Here is a 14,657-nt window from a genome sequence, read left to right as displayed (position 1 = left end):
TTGCAAGCAGTTGTGAAGGAGACTTTAAGGCTGTGGCCACCAATCCCCCTCTACGTACCACACAGAACAGATGCAACTGTAGAAGTTGCTGGATACACCATTCCCAAGCACACCCAAGTGTTAATCAATGCATGGGCTATTGGAAGGTGCAGCAATGTCTGGGAGAACCCACACAATTCTCGCCAGTCGAATGTGAATTACAAGGGACAAGATATTCAGTTCATTCCCTTTGGAGCAGGAAGGAGGATTTGCCCTGGCCTGCCTCCTGAACACGGCATGAATCATTTGACACTGGCTTCACTTATACTCTTTCTCGTGGGAACTTCCTGACGGGAAGGCGCCGGAGCACCCTTACATGGAGGATGAGTGGAGTCTGGCGTTACATAAAAGCCGCACCAGTGAAAGCAATTGCAACCATGTGCTTCAATGTGATGTGAAGCTTGCGTGATACATTGCATGCTCAGGATTGGGATGCAATTCTGGAACTTGGTTTCGATAAAGGCTGGAAGGTTAAAGTTATTATTGAAAAAAACAAAAAAAAAAAAAGGGCGGACGCCGAGTAATTACATTTAATGGAGACTCTCTTTCTAGCTAAGTTCACCTTATGTTTTTGTTTTATAACAAGCCGAAACCTTAAATGTTTAAAACTCAGTACGTTTACATCATATGCTTCCATGTGACACAGTAGAGAGAAAGGAACCTTGAAAAACACAGCAAGTTTTTCTCAACTGTGGTGGTAAAACTGCAACAATCTAAATCTGCTGCATTGTGAAATTTGTTGTTGATGCTCCACACAAATGCAAGGTAGATATAGACAGGGCATCAATATCTGCATTATATAACTGCATATCATCAATGCTATTCAGCAGCCATGAATGGATCGACATCACCAAGATCAGCGACCATAGGTTCAAGTTCAGATGCATCCTCGTCAAGAGGGATGAAGTAAGTTGGGAATGGAAGAATTGAGTGATCAGGTTTCTTGTAAACAGCATCCTTGATGAAAACAAAGTTGCCTTCTGCACCAGGAACCTGAGCATGATACAATATAAAATGTATGAAATGGGATTTGGGATTTGGCACCAATATTGCAACTTCAGTTTTGCCGAGAGAGATAATGAAAGAATGCATGCATATATACATGGAGGAAAGTGTACCTGGCCTCTCACCCACATCAAGTTCCTTGCTGGATCAATTTTGTGAATCCATACATTCTTTACTGTCCGCTGTTTCCCACCCATGCGCCCTGGCATTTTCTTGCCTTTGAAAACCTGGTCTCAGTTCACATTCCAGTAAGTATGCAAGCATGCAGGTTAAGCAGCCAACTTTGGTAGGAACTCATGTTAACATTCAAAGTTAAGCACTCAAGCTTTACAGGAAAATGTAATATTTGATTCTCAACAGGTTGATATGATGTATGCAGAGACAACTATCAGAAGCACCAAGAATTTTCTGGAGTCCAGAAACAAGTAATGTGTAAAAATTACCACAGCCATCAAGTTGATAACATAAAAAAAAACTCTACAATAAAGTGGTCATGATGATCAAAATACCCCTCTACTCACATTTTTCGAACTTGCGGTGTCGTGCCCTCCATACCTGTACCCATGTAACATAGATGCTGACTCAATTATGAATGCTATTTCACTGAATAACTATATTTCCTTTTGGTTTGTAGAATTAGGATGAAGAAATTGCTATGATTTTCTTGAAATCATCTTTGACCACTGTTTGTAGAACAGAGGTGTGAAACTAACAATGATAATGTAGAAACTATGCAAGTACCTGGGCAAGACCTTGCCTAGAGTGAGGTAGCTAGGCCATGGTCACCTATGCAAACTCCTAGGTGACTAATAGTGTACACCCAACTTTATGTAGTTGGACAAGGGTTAAGACAATGGATTTGGAATCTTAGTGTCATGTTATTTCTGTAGGTTGGTATGCTTGACAAAATGCCATGCTAATATTTCCAATGAGTGCACATCTAGTAAGTAGATATTAAACTCCATTGCTATTTGAAAGAGATCCAACAGTCTGGTACGGATTGATGCATATTTCGTATTATCATGTTTCTGTAATGGTGTAGAATTATATGTATCTCTTGGCAAAATGTGGATAAAATGTTCATTTAATACATCAAGAAATTTTTGGTTGATTTACTTATCTTATCTATGCAGTAACTGGGGCTCTTTTAACTTATGATAAGCCTTACAGATATTAGATGCTGCTCTGGATTAATACTTCTCAATTACAATATTTTAATTCTGTTTGACGCTTATTGCAACCTCTTAGTTCTTCTATAGTGGTCCTGTGAATGGCATTTCATGACTCTATTGTTCATCTCTTCCTATGAGTTATCCTTCTCCATGATTCTGTTGTCAGTTTTCTTTTGTTCATCTTTCTTTGTGCTTTCTGAGGTTTTGTGATTTTTACAACAGAACAGCATCCCCAACAGTATGTCTGTATGCAACCTTTGGTTCAGGAAACACCCACTTTTTACAGGCAAATTAAAGTTTTTTCCTTACCCATCCTGTGCACATTTCATCAAATCAATGTGCTATCTAATAGCACTATGTTTACATTCTTACAACATCTATTGTGGATTGAAGGAGTTTATTTTATCTTGCAATCAATGCATCAGAGTTCTTACATGTGTAGCAGCCTGAGCATGTTGGGCCTTGAAGTCCCCTTTCCATGGTACTTAATGTGAATCTACAGTTTATTTGTTAAGGACATTCTTCCAAAAAAATGTTGGCATTGTTAGTGTATTGAAGGAATTCAGAGACACGGATATATATGTGTGTGTGTGTGTGTGGGGGGGGGGGGGGGGGGGGATTAAATTAAAGAAAAGAAACATTTTAAATGTAAAAAAGAAACAAGGGGTAAAATGATTTTTTTTAAATAGGTGGTTGTTTGAAATTTTTTCCTTTTATTTTTAAGGGAAGGGGTACTTTGTAACCCTCATTCCCATTCCAACTGCCTCTCTCTCTCTCTCTCTCTCTCTCTCTCTCTCTATATATATATATATATATATATATATATATATATATATATATATAGAGAGAGAGAGAGAGAGAGAGATGTGTGTGTGAAGAAGAAGAACGAGGAACCCCATATCCGGTGCTCCTCTCTCTATGTGAAGAAGAACGAGGAGGAGGACCCCATCCCATACCCACTGCCCCCCCTTCTCTCTCTCTCTCTCTCTCTCTCTCTCTCTCTCCACGAAGGAGAACGTGCAAGAGAAGAAGCAAGGAGGAGGTAGGTACCTCTCTCTCTCTCTTTTATTTCTTTCTCTTCTCCGGATCCTGCTCATGCTCCTCTTTTTCTTCTTCTTTCTCCTCCCTTCATTCTTCTTCTTCTCCCGTTGGCTAGGGTGGAGACGGGAAACAAAATAGCAAAAAATAAAAAAATAAGAGAGAGAGAGAGTTGTGGTTCGGGTTGGGTCCCAGTTGGACCCGACCCAAGCCCAGCACGTACTTGTGCCGTGCCTGGTACCGGTACCCATGTCTAACCTGTCGACACGGGTACATGGAGTCGTGTCTATGTGACATAGGTCTGTATACATGCTCTGAGGAGGACGACCCTGCACCTGTGCTGTTCAAGCTCGACTCCATCAATTCTAAATGAGCTTAAGCCAAATGGGTTAGTAATTTATTAACATAGAGTGGGTGGGATTTGAAAGCCTCACTTCTTGGCTAGAAGCAATGTTGTTAAAAACGCACCTCAAGATGCAAAAAGTGTGCCTCGTCTTGAGGTGAGGCCCTTTGTGCCTTGAGGCGCACTTGTGTAGTGCAAAAGGCATATGGTGTGCACCTCATAGGCCTTGAGGCATGCGCCTCAAGGCGAGGCACGCCTCAAGCCGAGGGGCACACCTTAAATTCATTGGATCAAACGGGCTCGGAGCCCCCATTTGGCCCAAATCCAACTTGTAAAAAAAATAAAAGGGGGAGGCTTGATGGTTAGGTCTCTCTCTCTCGCTTCTTTTCTTTCTTCTTTTCTTTCTTCTTTTGTTCATATGCTTCTTCCTCTCTTCTCCTTCTTTTGCTTCTTTCGTTGTTGTTGTTGTTGTTGTTCTTCTTCTTCTTCTTCTTCTTCTTCTTCTTCTTCTTCTTCTTCTTCAAAATGACTAGATTTTTTTTGCAATTAATTGACTATATAAAAATTGTATGTCAATTTTGTTAGTTTGTTTGTATTAAATTCACACATGTGAAATTATTACTCTTAGTCTGTGTAATTATTTGCAAATATGCATGTGACTGTGCATGTACGTGTAATTGACTCTTAGATCATGGAAATTAAAATTATTTTTTTGTTAAATGAAAATGTTTGTTTTTTTGTTTGTGAAACTAAGTGTAGATATGGATTATTATGTGTGATTTTAGTAGTTTGATAGAGCTAATTTTTCAAACAAGCATGCACAAAAAATTAGCTTAATGTTTATTTAGAACTTTAGATGAATTTGTGTGCATTATATGATGATGTTGAGGAATTTGATTGTTAGTGATTTTGTTAAATTTTCATTGAATGCTCATATTTAATTTCTTAGATACTTACATAGATCAAATTGTTGAGTTCATATTACTTTTACATGTTAATCTCATATTTTTCAGTATTTATTTGAGATTTTTTATTTCTTATTGGTTGTTGCTTCATCAATAAAGCATTTTTTTATTTAATTATAGTTTTAGATATTTTTTACAGATTTTTTAAGTTTTTTTAAGTTTTTTTTAAAATGTGAGGCTTACTCCTCGCTTCAGTTTTTGGTGGAGCGCTTCACTAAGCCTCAACACTTTTCACAACATTGGCTAGAAGTAAACAAAATTACGGTCACACCATTGCAAAGAAAATGTTATATAACGAATATAAAGACACATTTTTAACTAAAACATGAACAGGTTATCGATGCCCTAAATGAGTCTAAGCTTAGGCTCGAGCTCCGGTTGTCTAAACAAATAAGCATGAAATTGAGCTCAAGCCCACCTCATTTACTAAATGACTAAACTAAAATCAAGCTTTCAGCAAGCTGAAACAGGTATTGAAAAAAATCAGATGTCTCAAGCTTTTAGCAAGCTGAATCAGGTTTTCTCTCTTTGCAACTATTCAAACAAAAGCGGTATAATATTTTTCAGAGAGAAGATGAATGATAGTTCAAGTGCGTAGATGATATCATTAACATGTGGTGCCGAGATGGAAAATGAAAAACTAAAAGGGTCAGTCTTTGACATCAAGGAATTGAGAGCCGCTAAAGAGCTTGATTGCCACTTTCAATAAGTTATTGATTCTATGTTACTTGGACACTGACACGGGTGTCGGTGTTAGACACAGGTCTTAAAAAACTAGACACGGCTATATATATATATATATATATATATATATATATATATATATATATATATATATATATAAAGAATTATGCAAACAAAACCATAAAATATAAAATGCACATTCCTTTCTCATTTGCAATTTGATCCTTGATTATTTACACAAATGTCAATCATGTAATATGAACACATAAGATTTTAAGTGCAAAAAGTTAAAACAAATCATCAAGACTAATGGGAGTGTTGGATGATCGATGTGTGATGGATACTTCCCAAGTATTTTCCAACTCTAAAATACCCAACACTTGTTTAATAAGTGTCCACAATGCTGGACACCCGTGTCTATGATACCCAGCACTGGCCACAGGTCTGGCACTCGCTGAACAAGGTGTGTCGAGACACCTTTTGAGGTGTTAGACACTCAACACGCGTGTCGAAATTTTTGGACACTCCTAATTTTAAAAATGACGTGTAGGTGACATGCCTAGGAGTGTCGGTCACGGGAAGTGTTCGACACCAACACTTCAACCCAGACTAGGTGTCCATGTAACATATCATTATTGTCCTTTCACAAGGAAAATATGCTCTTGGTTTTTTAAATAAAATAATGCTAGTAAATAAAGCCTGGTCACCCTAACAGTTGTACAAAGAAAATGAGAAGATGACGTCTTGAAAGATGCAGAAAGGTATGAAAGTTTGGTTGCAGAACTTAGGTACCTAACCATCACAAGGTTTGTTTGCTTTTGTACATGTGCAAGCGTACATTGATACACAAATGTCCCTCCATTCCAAGTACTTGAAGGTTAATCATTCTCAAGAAAGTTGTTCCTTTGTCTAAACATAGATGTAAAATTGGATATATGTTGATGCAAATTGGGCTGGAGAAATTAATGGTAGAAGATCTAGTTCAAGTAACTGCATATACGTAGGAGGCAATCTTGTATAATGGAGAAGAAACAAACTATGGTGGCTAAATTGAATGTCAAGGGGAATATGGAGACATGGTGATGGTTGAAATCTGAGGTAGAAGCGAAACTCATTTAAATCTATAATACGAATTTTATGATGCTAACCTATTGCAAAATACCCATTTACTATTACAAGAGCATTCACTTTCCAACAAAAAAAATTGAAGAGTACTGATTTAACACCCCGCATGTTGGGTTTTGAAATCAATTAGCATAAAGTTTCTCTATGGCAATTCAGAAGGCAAGAATAGCTGGAATTACATAAATTCGGATTGATTAATATATTCATCCCAACTTGAGTGAGAGAATCAGGAGTATTAGTAATATGAGGATACATGTATCTCTTACACAACTTTTTTTGTTGAATTTTGATTTAAGCAAGTTTCGGTTGGATCTTATTTTTAACCTGGCACAGGGATTCGCCCAATACGGTGATGTACCCGCATCGACACGATGCGGGTGCGACACCCGGAGCGGTCAAAATGATCCTAGGTGCGGTCAACAGCTCGAGGTACCCCCCCCCCTAGTTTTTTTAATGGTGGGGGCTCGAGGTACCCCTTGGAGGGGCTCGAGGTACTTTTTAATGGGTGGGAGCTCGAGGTACCCCCCCCCCCCATTAAAAAAATGGGGGGGGGGGGGGGGGGGGGGGCGTACCTCGAGCCCCCAAGTTATATATACCCTCCCGCACCCAAGTTTTTTTTTTAAAGTGCCACATCGCCGCACCCGCACCTATGTGACAGTTTTTAACTCTGTATATTCTTATCTTTTTCCCGTTTTAAGTTGAACTAAATGAATATTTTTCAAATCAAATGAGAGAGAGAGAGAGGTGACAAATAGTCTTCAACCAAGTACACAAAAATCAAGAATATCAAAGACAAGGACCTCAACTCAAGCAATACCTGAGTAAGGATTCCAAGCCAAACAGCGCATCATCAGTCTGAAGCAACTTAATGCAACTATTTACATCTCTAACAATGTAAGACAAGGAGGTAACATTCCCATCACTAGGGTACAAGTCATGTTTTCCAATCAAAGAAACTTCCAAGTGACTTTAACCCACCATCTCGCAAGTTTAAGCCTCACTTCCTCAGCTAAGGAGAAGATCATTTGCAGAGGAGGCACTAATGTGCCCACCAGACTCATCCATAGAACTATTCAAACAAAAGTTGTGAAGAAGCCATTTGAAGCATTCACAGATGTTGGACAGGTTCTGTAAGAAATTAAGGCACATACAAGCTAGAAAGGCTCCTTTCAAAAATTATCAAAGGTCAATAGCTTATGCACTATGGCCAGCAAAACAAATGCATGTTCTAGAGTTTGGGCGCCACTAGTAAGGCATGTCATCAATCCAAAGCTCCATCAAATTCCAATAGCAGGGTTTGATCCAGTGTTATTAGTATCCTATCGTATCATACGATACGATATAATATATCGTAGTATCGGTGGGGGAACCAATATGATTTTAGTAAATCGTATTCGGTACGATTATTGTACCGATACAATATGTATCGTATGATACAGGGGTTTATCGTATTGTATCGTACAATACACCCCGTATCGTATGAGTCGAGCCTTTTTTTTACTTTTCCGGTGCCCAAAAAGTGCTGATTTGCCACTTATAAGGGTCATTTTGACCCTGTTTTTCATGCTCTCCCTCCCCAAACCCCTTTTTTAAGCCTGCCCACCTTATTTTGAGATCAAATCCACCCTAAAAATTGGGGGTTTTGCTAGATCTGAAACCTAGAAGTGTGGTTTGCCTCAAATATCACCCATTTCAGTCCTACCCAACTTTTTTTTGCTTATAACCCTCAAATCTCACCCATTTTCATCCTACCCTATCCTAGAAATTGGGGGTTTTGCTAGATCCGAGCCTTAGTGGCGTGATTTATCATAATCTGCCCATTTTCATCATACACATACATTTTTGTGTCCTCTAACACGCAAATGTGGATCCTAGAGGGTTTGATTCAACGTATTTGGAGCATGGCTACATCAAGAGACCCAACATGTGATCATTGTACATTGGTTTATGAAGAAAATAGGATGTTGAAGTGGTGCAACTATTGTAAGAGGCAGATTCATAGAGGCATTTCAAGGATGAAGCATCATCTAGCCGGCACAAGGAAATATACAGCCGCATGCACTTTTTTGAATCTGTCACATGTTGTGAAATGGCAGATGCATGAGATTTTAAAGGAATATCAGAAGCAGAAAAAACAGCAAGAAGTGACAGAAATTTGAGGCTATGATATATCCCAACCTTGGGAAGAGCTAGAAATGTCACTTGAGGTGTATGGGGAAGTAACTGACAGTGAGACCAGCCCCAATGAAGAGGATTTGGAGTTTTCACGGCAACAGAAGAGAAAGGGGGTAGAGGTGGGGACATGCAACAGTGGTACTGGATGTGCACCATCTTGGGGTTGACCTTGTGGTAGGAGGAGGAGGAGGGGAGGAGACATGGGATTTATGAGTCCAGGATATGGGATTGGTACCTATTTTCCACATAGGACGACCCTTGAATCCCAGCTAGATATACGTTCTGCCATAGGCTCCAAGCAAATGATTGAACATGCAGATCTAGTAGTTGGGTGTTTTTTTATGAGACTTTCACACCATTCAACGTTGCAAACTCATATCATTTTCAAGCTACGACTGATGCAACAGCCAATATAGGAGTTGGTTATAAGATGCCCTCCTATCGTGCATTGAAGGCAGGATTTTGAAGTAAGTTGTTGCAAAAGTGAAGCAATGGTGTGGTAAGTTTAGAGTGTCTTGAAAGACTATGGGCTGCAACATCATGGCAGATGGGTGGACGAATCAGCGAGAGTGAAATCTGGTAAACTTTTTGGTTTCTTGTCCTAAAGGTGTTATGTTTTTAAAATCTGTTGATATGTCTAACAAACAAAAAGACGGTAGAGTTGTTTGTGATTTTTAAAGATGTAGTGGAAGATGCTAAGCCTGACAATGTGGTTCAATTCATTATTGATAATGCATCAAACTTCAAAGTTGTGGGATTAATGCTGCAGGAAGAATATAAATGCTTTATTTGGTGTCCACGCACAACGCATTGCATTGATCTCATACTTGAAGATAATGGTGAGATGGAGGGAAGGCATTTTTTAGTGCATTGAGATGTGCAAAAAAGTAACAAAATTCATTTATAATCATTGGCCATCATAAACTTGATGAGGAGGTTTACCAAGCAAGCCGAGTTGATATGCCCTGCATTGACAAGGTTTGCTACAAATGTTTTGACTGTTCAGAACCTTGTCATTCATCAAAATGAATTAAAGCAAATGTTTGCTTCAAATGAGTGGTTTGCAATGAAGATTGTGTTGGGGTTGAGATAGTAGAGCTAGTCTTCTCCATGAAGTTTTGGAAGTGGTGCAGTATGTTTTTGAGGATAGCAGTTGCACTCATGAAAGTGTTAAGGAGAGTGGACAGTGACGAGGCTCCCGTTATTCCCTACTTGTATGATGATATGGACAGGGAAAAGAACGGATTAGAGAAAAATTTAGCAACAAGAAAAGGTACTATATGCCAGTTTAAAAGGAGATTGATAAGAGATAGACTCACCTGCTCCATCGAGACATTCATGATGTTGCATCTTACTTCAATCTTGCCATCAAATTCTCCCTCACATTCATATATGATAGAGAAGTACAACCAAGCGTGTTGAACTTCAATGAGAAACTTAATAGAGATCATAGTCTCCAGAGACAAATTCATTTGAAGTTAATTAACCAAGTATAAACAAAACAAGGGGGGACTTTGGATGAAGGAATGCAATCCAATTGTGTAGCTCGTTGCAGTCATGTTTGCATTTGAAATTCAATGTTATTATATTTAATTATGCATTTTTGTGTTGCAAGGATTTTCTTTCGTGATATATTTTTCTTTTGTTGGTTTTGATCAATGGTAGAATAGGTTTGGTGGAAATGCTCCTTCATTATCTAGGTTTGCACAACGTATATTGAGACAGGGATGCAGTGCAAGTGGATGTGAGAGAAATTAGAGTTTTTTTAGAGCATCCACACAAAGAAAAGGAATAGATTTGAACACTCTCAATTAAATGATCTTGTATTTGTTGCCTACAACATGAAATTAAAGCAAATGTAACATTAAGATATATATTAGTAGATCCACTTTAATGCAACTTGTATTCGAATTAATATCTAAATATTGCAAAAAAATACAGAAAGAATCTAGAATACGTCAGAGGAGCAATTACAATTCCATCAGTATTGACAACCTCGATATATTAGATGAGTGGGTAGAAGAAGAGCCTGGTGTCTTGGATGATTATGAGGATTGGAAGCAACTAGAGACTGAGATGGAGGCTCGGGTGGATGATGACAATGATTATGTTGGACCAGAGATGAATAAGGATGAAGGAAGAGAAGAAGACAACTCAGAAGAAAATCTATCATTTGAATATCGTTTTCGTTATGATTGATAGATTAGGATGCTTCTTTTGTTTCATTATGTAATATATAACTTTAATATCAAACATCCATGCTTGTGACGTGACTTTTGTTAAATGTTTGTTAGGAGTGTTATCAGTATCGTATCCAATGTTTTACTAATGCATGTTTATGTTTAATTACTCATAATGCATACATTCATGTTCTTTTTTTCCTATTGCATTCTATAATTTTTTGTTTTGTTTTTTTGTTTTATTTTTTAGAGATTTCTATTTATTTTTTGTAAATTTCAGGTTTTTTTGTGGTTTTTAATTCAAGTTTTTTTCATATCATACAATACAGTACGATATGCCTATATATGAGGCTCATGTGATACAGGTTCCGATACGCTATTTACAACATTGGTTTGATAAAAAACTCCCACTGCATTCCATCTAACCAAGTTGCCCAAGTGAGCTTTTAGATATTGCTCCTTGGACTCCTCCATTAGAGCAATTATTTAATTCACCATTATATAGAGTTCTCCTCAACCCCATCCACCAACAAGAATCATGGTTTTAAAACCCAGTGACTCGTCACTTGGCTCATCCTTGAGTGACTCGTGACTCGACCGGGTCAACTCAGTGACTGGAGTTGGGTCATGTTAAGTTTATATTTTATATAAAATATATAAATATATATATATATACTATGTATATTTTATAGTATATATAATATGCATTATACGATTTTTTTATAATATTTTAGCATATAATATTAATGCATGTATAACTATATTTTTATATATAATATACATAATATTTATATTATATTTCATATAATATATGTACTTATATATAAAATATATCATATATGCATATATATATATATGCATGACTCGGCTAAGTCATGGGAAAACTCAACCGAGTCATGCTAAAACTAGGCCATGACTCGGCCGAGTCAGCCCATGATACGGCCGAGTTTTGTACACAAACGAGTTGTACTGGATTTTGACCCAGTACTTGGAAGATCCGGACAGAATCACCAGGTTGACCCGGTGAGTTTTCAAACTAATGATAAGAATAGGATGTCAAATCGAAGCTCAAACTTCAGTCCTTGAATTGAGAAAAAGATAAGTGCAGATAGATTCAAACCAACAGTCCTTCCAAAACCTAATCTTCCTATCAAAGCTCACTTCTTGTCTAATGTGGTCTATAAAAATGTCAATTAAAAGCCAAAAACTTACATAAGCTAGCCCGGTTTGCAATTAGGCTTTTCACCCCATGAACAAGGCAGATCACCAACTTCATACTTCTATATAAGCAGGTGAACCCATCAACTGCGTGTGACATGCATGAGCAGACACCACCACTTGCCACAAATGCAGTCTTGAGTGTGCCTGGCACCAAGTCCCCTGACTTCAAAAGAATAATCTCTTTCCCATGCACCGATGCAATTCAAGCTTTAACTTGGTTTTAGGGCCTTATTCAGAATGCAAAAGTTGGACATGTAGAACATGGAGTGGTGGCAACCAGAGTCTAAAGTGCAACTCTACAAATTCAACACCTGGTATACATTCCCTGTTCAATAATATCTAGGAAGTGGAGTTCCATTTCACTTATGTAACCAGTGCATCCTGAAAAAATAAATGGCAAAAGTGCTGCAATGCATCATCCTTTTCAAAATGGTACTCATACTTCCATTTCAATTCTGTAACTAATTTGTTATGGTAAAATTTGCAGAAAAGCTCAGACTGCATCCGTGCATCCCGTGTCAATTACAGCTAGCACTCTCCAGATGGCACTTTCTGCTTAATTCAGATAAAGAGACCACTTAGCTCCCCTTTCATGTGCAAATGAAAGGACAAATTAAGACTAATTTTTCAAGTTTATTGGCAGCCAAAAGAATCATTGATAAACTTGACTTGGGACATAAAAGGTTGTTTCTTTCACTTACACTTTTTGTCAGCTTAAGATACAAGTTAGGGATCCCAGCTATCTCTAGCCAAGAATTCAACAGCACACCAAACAGGTTATAATACAATTCAGCGATACCCGTTTCTCTAGCAAAAAGCTTTACAGCATATTAAACCATGGAATTCAGGTTTTACATCATACCTTGCCAGGAGCATCTCTTTGACCAGTAGAACCAATACTTCTGTGTGATAGCGACGCACCATGGGATGCAGGCATTCCGGCAAATCCCCATCTCTTCATCCCGCCCTATCAAAAGAAGAGATTACTTAGTGATAGAATCTTTCACCTGTAATGGAAATAATAGATCATCAAATTGCAAGCAAGCAATTGCTTGCTTGATCCACGAACGAAAACTTGGCAAACAGAGCCAAATCATCACCACATGCTCAACAATTTGCGATTAATCAATTTTCAATCCAGACAACAAAGAATACAATGGACAATATGAAAGATTAAAATCAAGTTGCCATGCTACATCAAACAAAAAGAACTAAAAACGAAAGCGACCATCAACGGAACAATTCTCAATAGTACCTGAAATCCCTTCCCTCTTGTGATCCCCGTTACGTCGACATACTGGCCGGGAACGAAATGCCTAACGGTAATGGGAGTGCCGACGGGTAGAAGAGCATCCCCTGTAACCGGAAACTCTCTCAATTTCCGCTTCAAAGGCACACCCTGAGCTCTAAAATGACCAACTTCGGGCATCGTCAGATGCTTCTCCTTCTTCTGCCCCGCTCCAATCTAATTAACACCATACCCACGAAATCCATCACCCACCCACACACACCAAAACCACAAAACCCAAAAGAAACTCAAAACCCCATAAACCCATCACACCATTTCAAGCAAAATCTACTAATACGAACTTCAAAAAGAAAGATATCAACATTTTTGCGATTATTGATTACTACCTGCAGGGCAGTAATCCCCTCCTTCTCCATGGTCTTAACCTGAGAGACGATGTTATCGTCTAACCATAGAATGGAGATGGGTACCCTCTTCCCCCACTTGTCCCAGAGGGCCGTCATCCCGCACTTGATGGCGATGGCTCCCGTCCTTCTGGAGTTGGGTGTCATTATCTTCGACTTAGCTTCGATGATCTGTCGACCACCATCGTCGTCGTGATCCTCTGAGAAGGCCGCTTCCGTACTGAACCTGGGGACGCCGGTTCTTGTAAAGGATTGGAGAGGATAGAAGGAGTCGAGAGAGAAGCGTTGTCTGATGCGAGAGATGAAGCCTCTGGAAGCAGCGGACATGGTGACGGTGGTGTAGAGTTGAGGGTGTTAGGAGTAGGCTACCAAAAGAGAGCAAGCACTAGCAAGGATTGGTGGGGAAAATCGCGAGATCGGTGACTAATATGGCAGGCTGCAGAGTGATCGAACATAGTCGAGAGAGAGAGAGAGAGAGACCCTTTCCAGTCTGCCGAGAGAGAAAGCCCCTTGTCTTAGTACGGTTTTTTTTTTTAGGGTTTTGACTTCAGTTCGGACCAGTAGCCTACCGAGTTTCGAATGCTGAGTATTCAAGAAAGGATACATATTTGCTACTACTGCTATCTAAAGTATTTACCCTTAAATTGGTCTCATGGATGCATTCAAATTTGTTTAGCAGAGAACGCACGTTAAGGCTACCTTTGGAAGCAGGAAAAATTCATAGAAAAAGAAATTCTGTCTGTAAGAAGTTTTGATATGATATTTTATTAAATGAAAAATTTTCACAGGGTTGTATAGCATGAGAAAAATAAAATAGAAAAATAGAAAACCACATGAACCCGAGGTTAGTGAAGGGCTGGGGGCGAGGAAGGGTTGGCCGAAGGAGGCGGAGAGAAGGCAAAGGAGAATAGGCATTGAAAACTGCTCATCATAGTTGTTGTTGCAGCCCAAGGTGCCATCGCTCTAACCCTCTTTCTCTCCTATAACACCTTCTCTGAACCCTTCCCCACCTCCCTCATGCCTGAGGTTTTGTTGCATGCTCCTCAAACTCTGGTTC

General features: G+C 38.8%; 1 protein-coding gene across 1 annotated transcript; it reads right to left on the bottom strand.

Moving 5' to 3' along the window:
- Positions 1–490: 490 nt before the first annotated feature.
- On the bottom strand, positions 491–14,111 carry LOC149826671 (large ribosomal subunit protein uL3m-like). The gene is made up of 5 exons (XM_090018934.1): positions 13,583–14,111; positions 13,203–13,412; positions 12,810–12,914; positions 1,158–1,271; positions 491–1,032 (listed from the first exon to the last, which is right to left on the bottom strand). The coding sequence occupies exons 1-5, from the start codon at positions 13,925–13,927 to the stop codon at positions 859–861; spliced, it is 948 nt and encodes a 315-aa protein (XP_089875060.1). The 5' UTR covers positions 13,928–14,111; the 3' UTR covers positions 491–858.
- Between the last annotated feature and the right edge of the window lie 546 nt (positions 14,112–14,657).

This window comes from Nuphar pumila, chromosome 10, assembly GCF_984573655.1.
Source record: "Nuphar pumila chromosome 10, dmNupPumi1.hap1.1, whole genome shotgun sequence".
In the NCBI taxonomy this organism is placed as follows: Eukaryota; Viridiplantae; Streptophyta; class Magnoliopsida; order Nymphaeales; family Nymphaeaceae; genus Nuphar; species Nuphar pumila.
The sequence above is the reverse complement of the archived record's forward strand: the minus strand, read 5'-3'. Positions and strand labels throughout refer to the sequence as shown.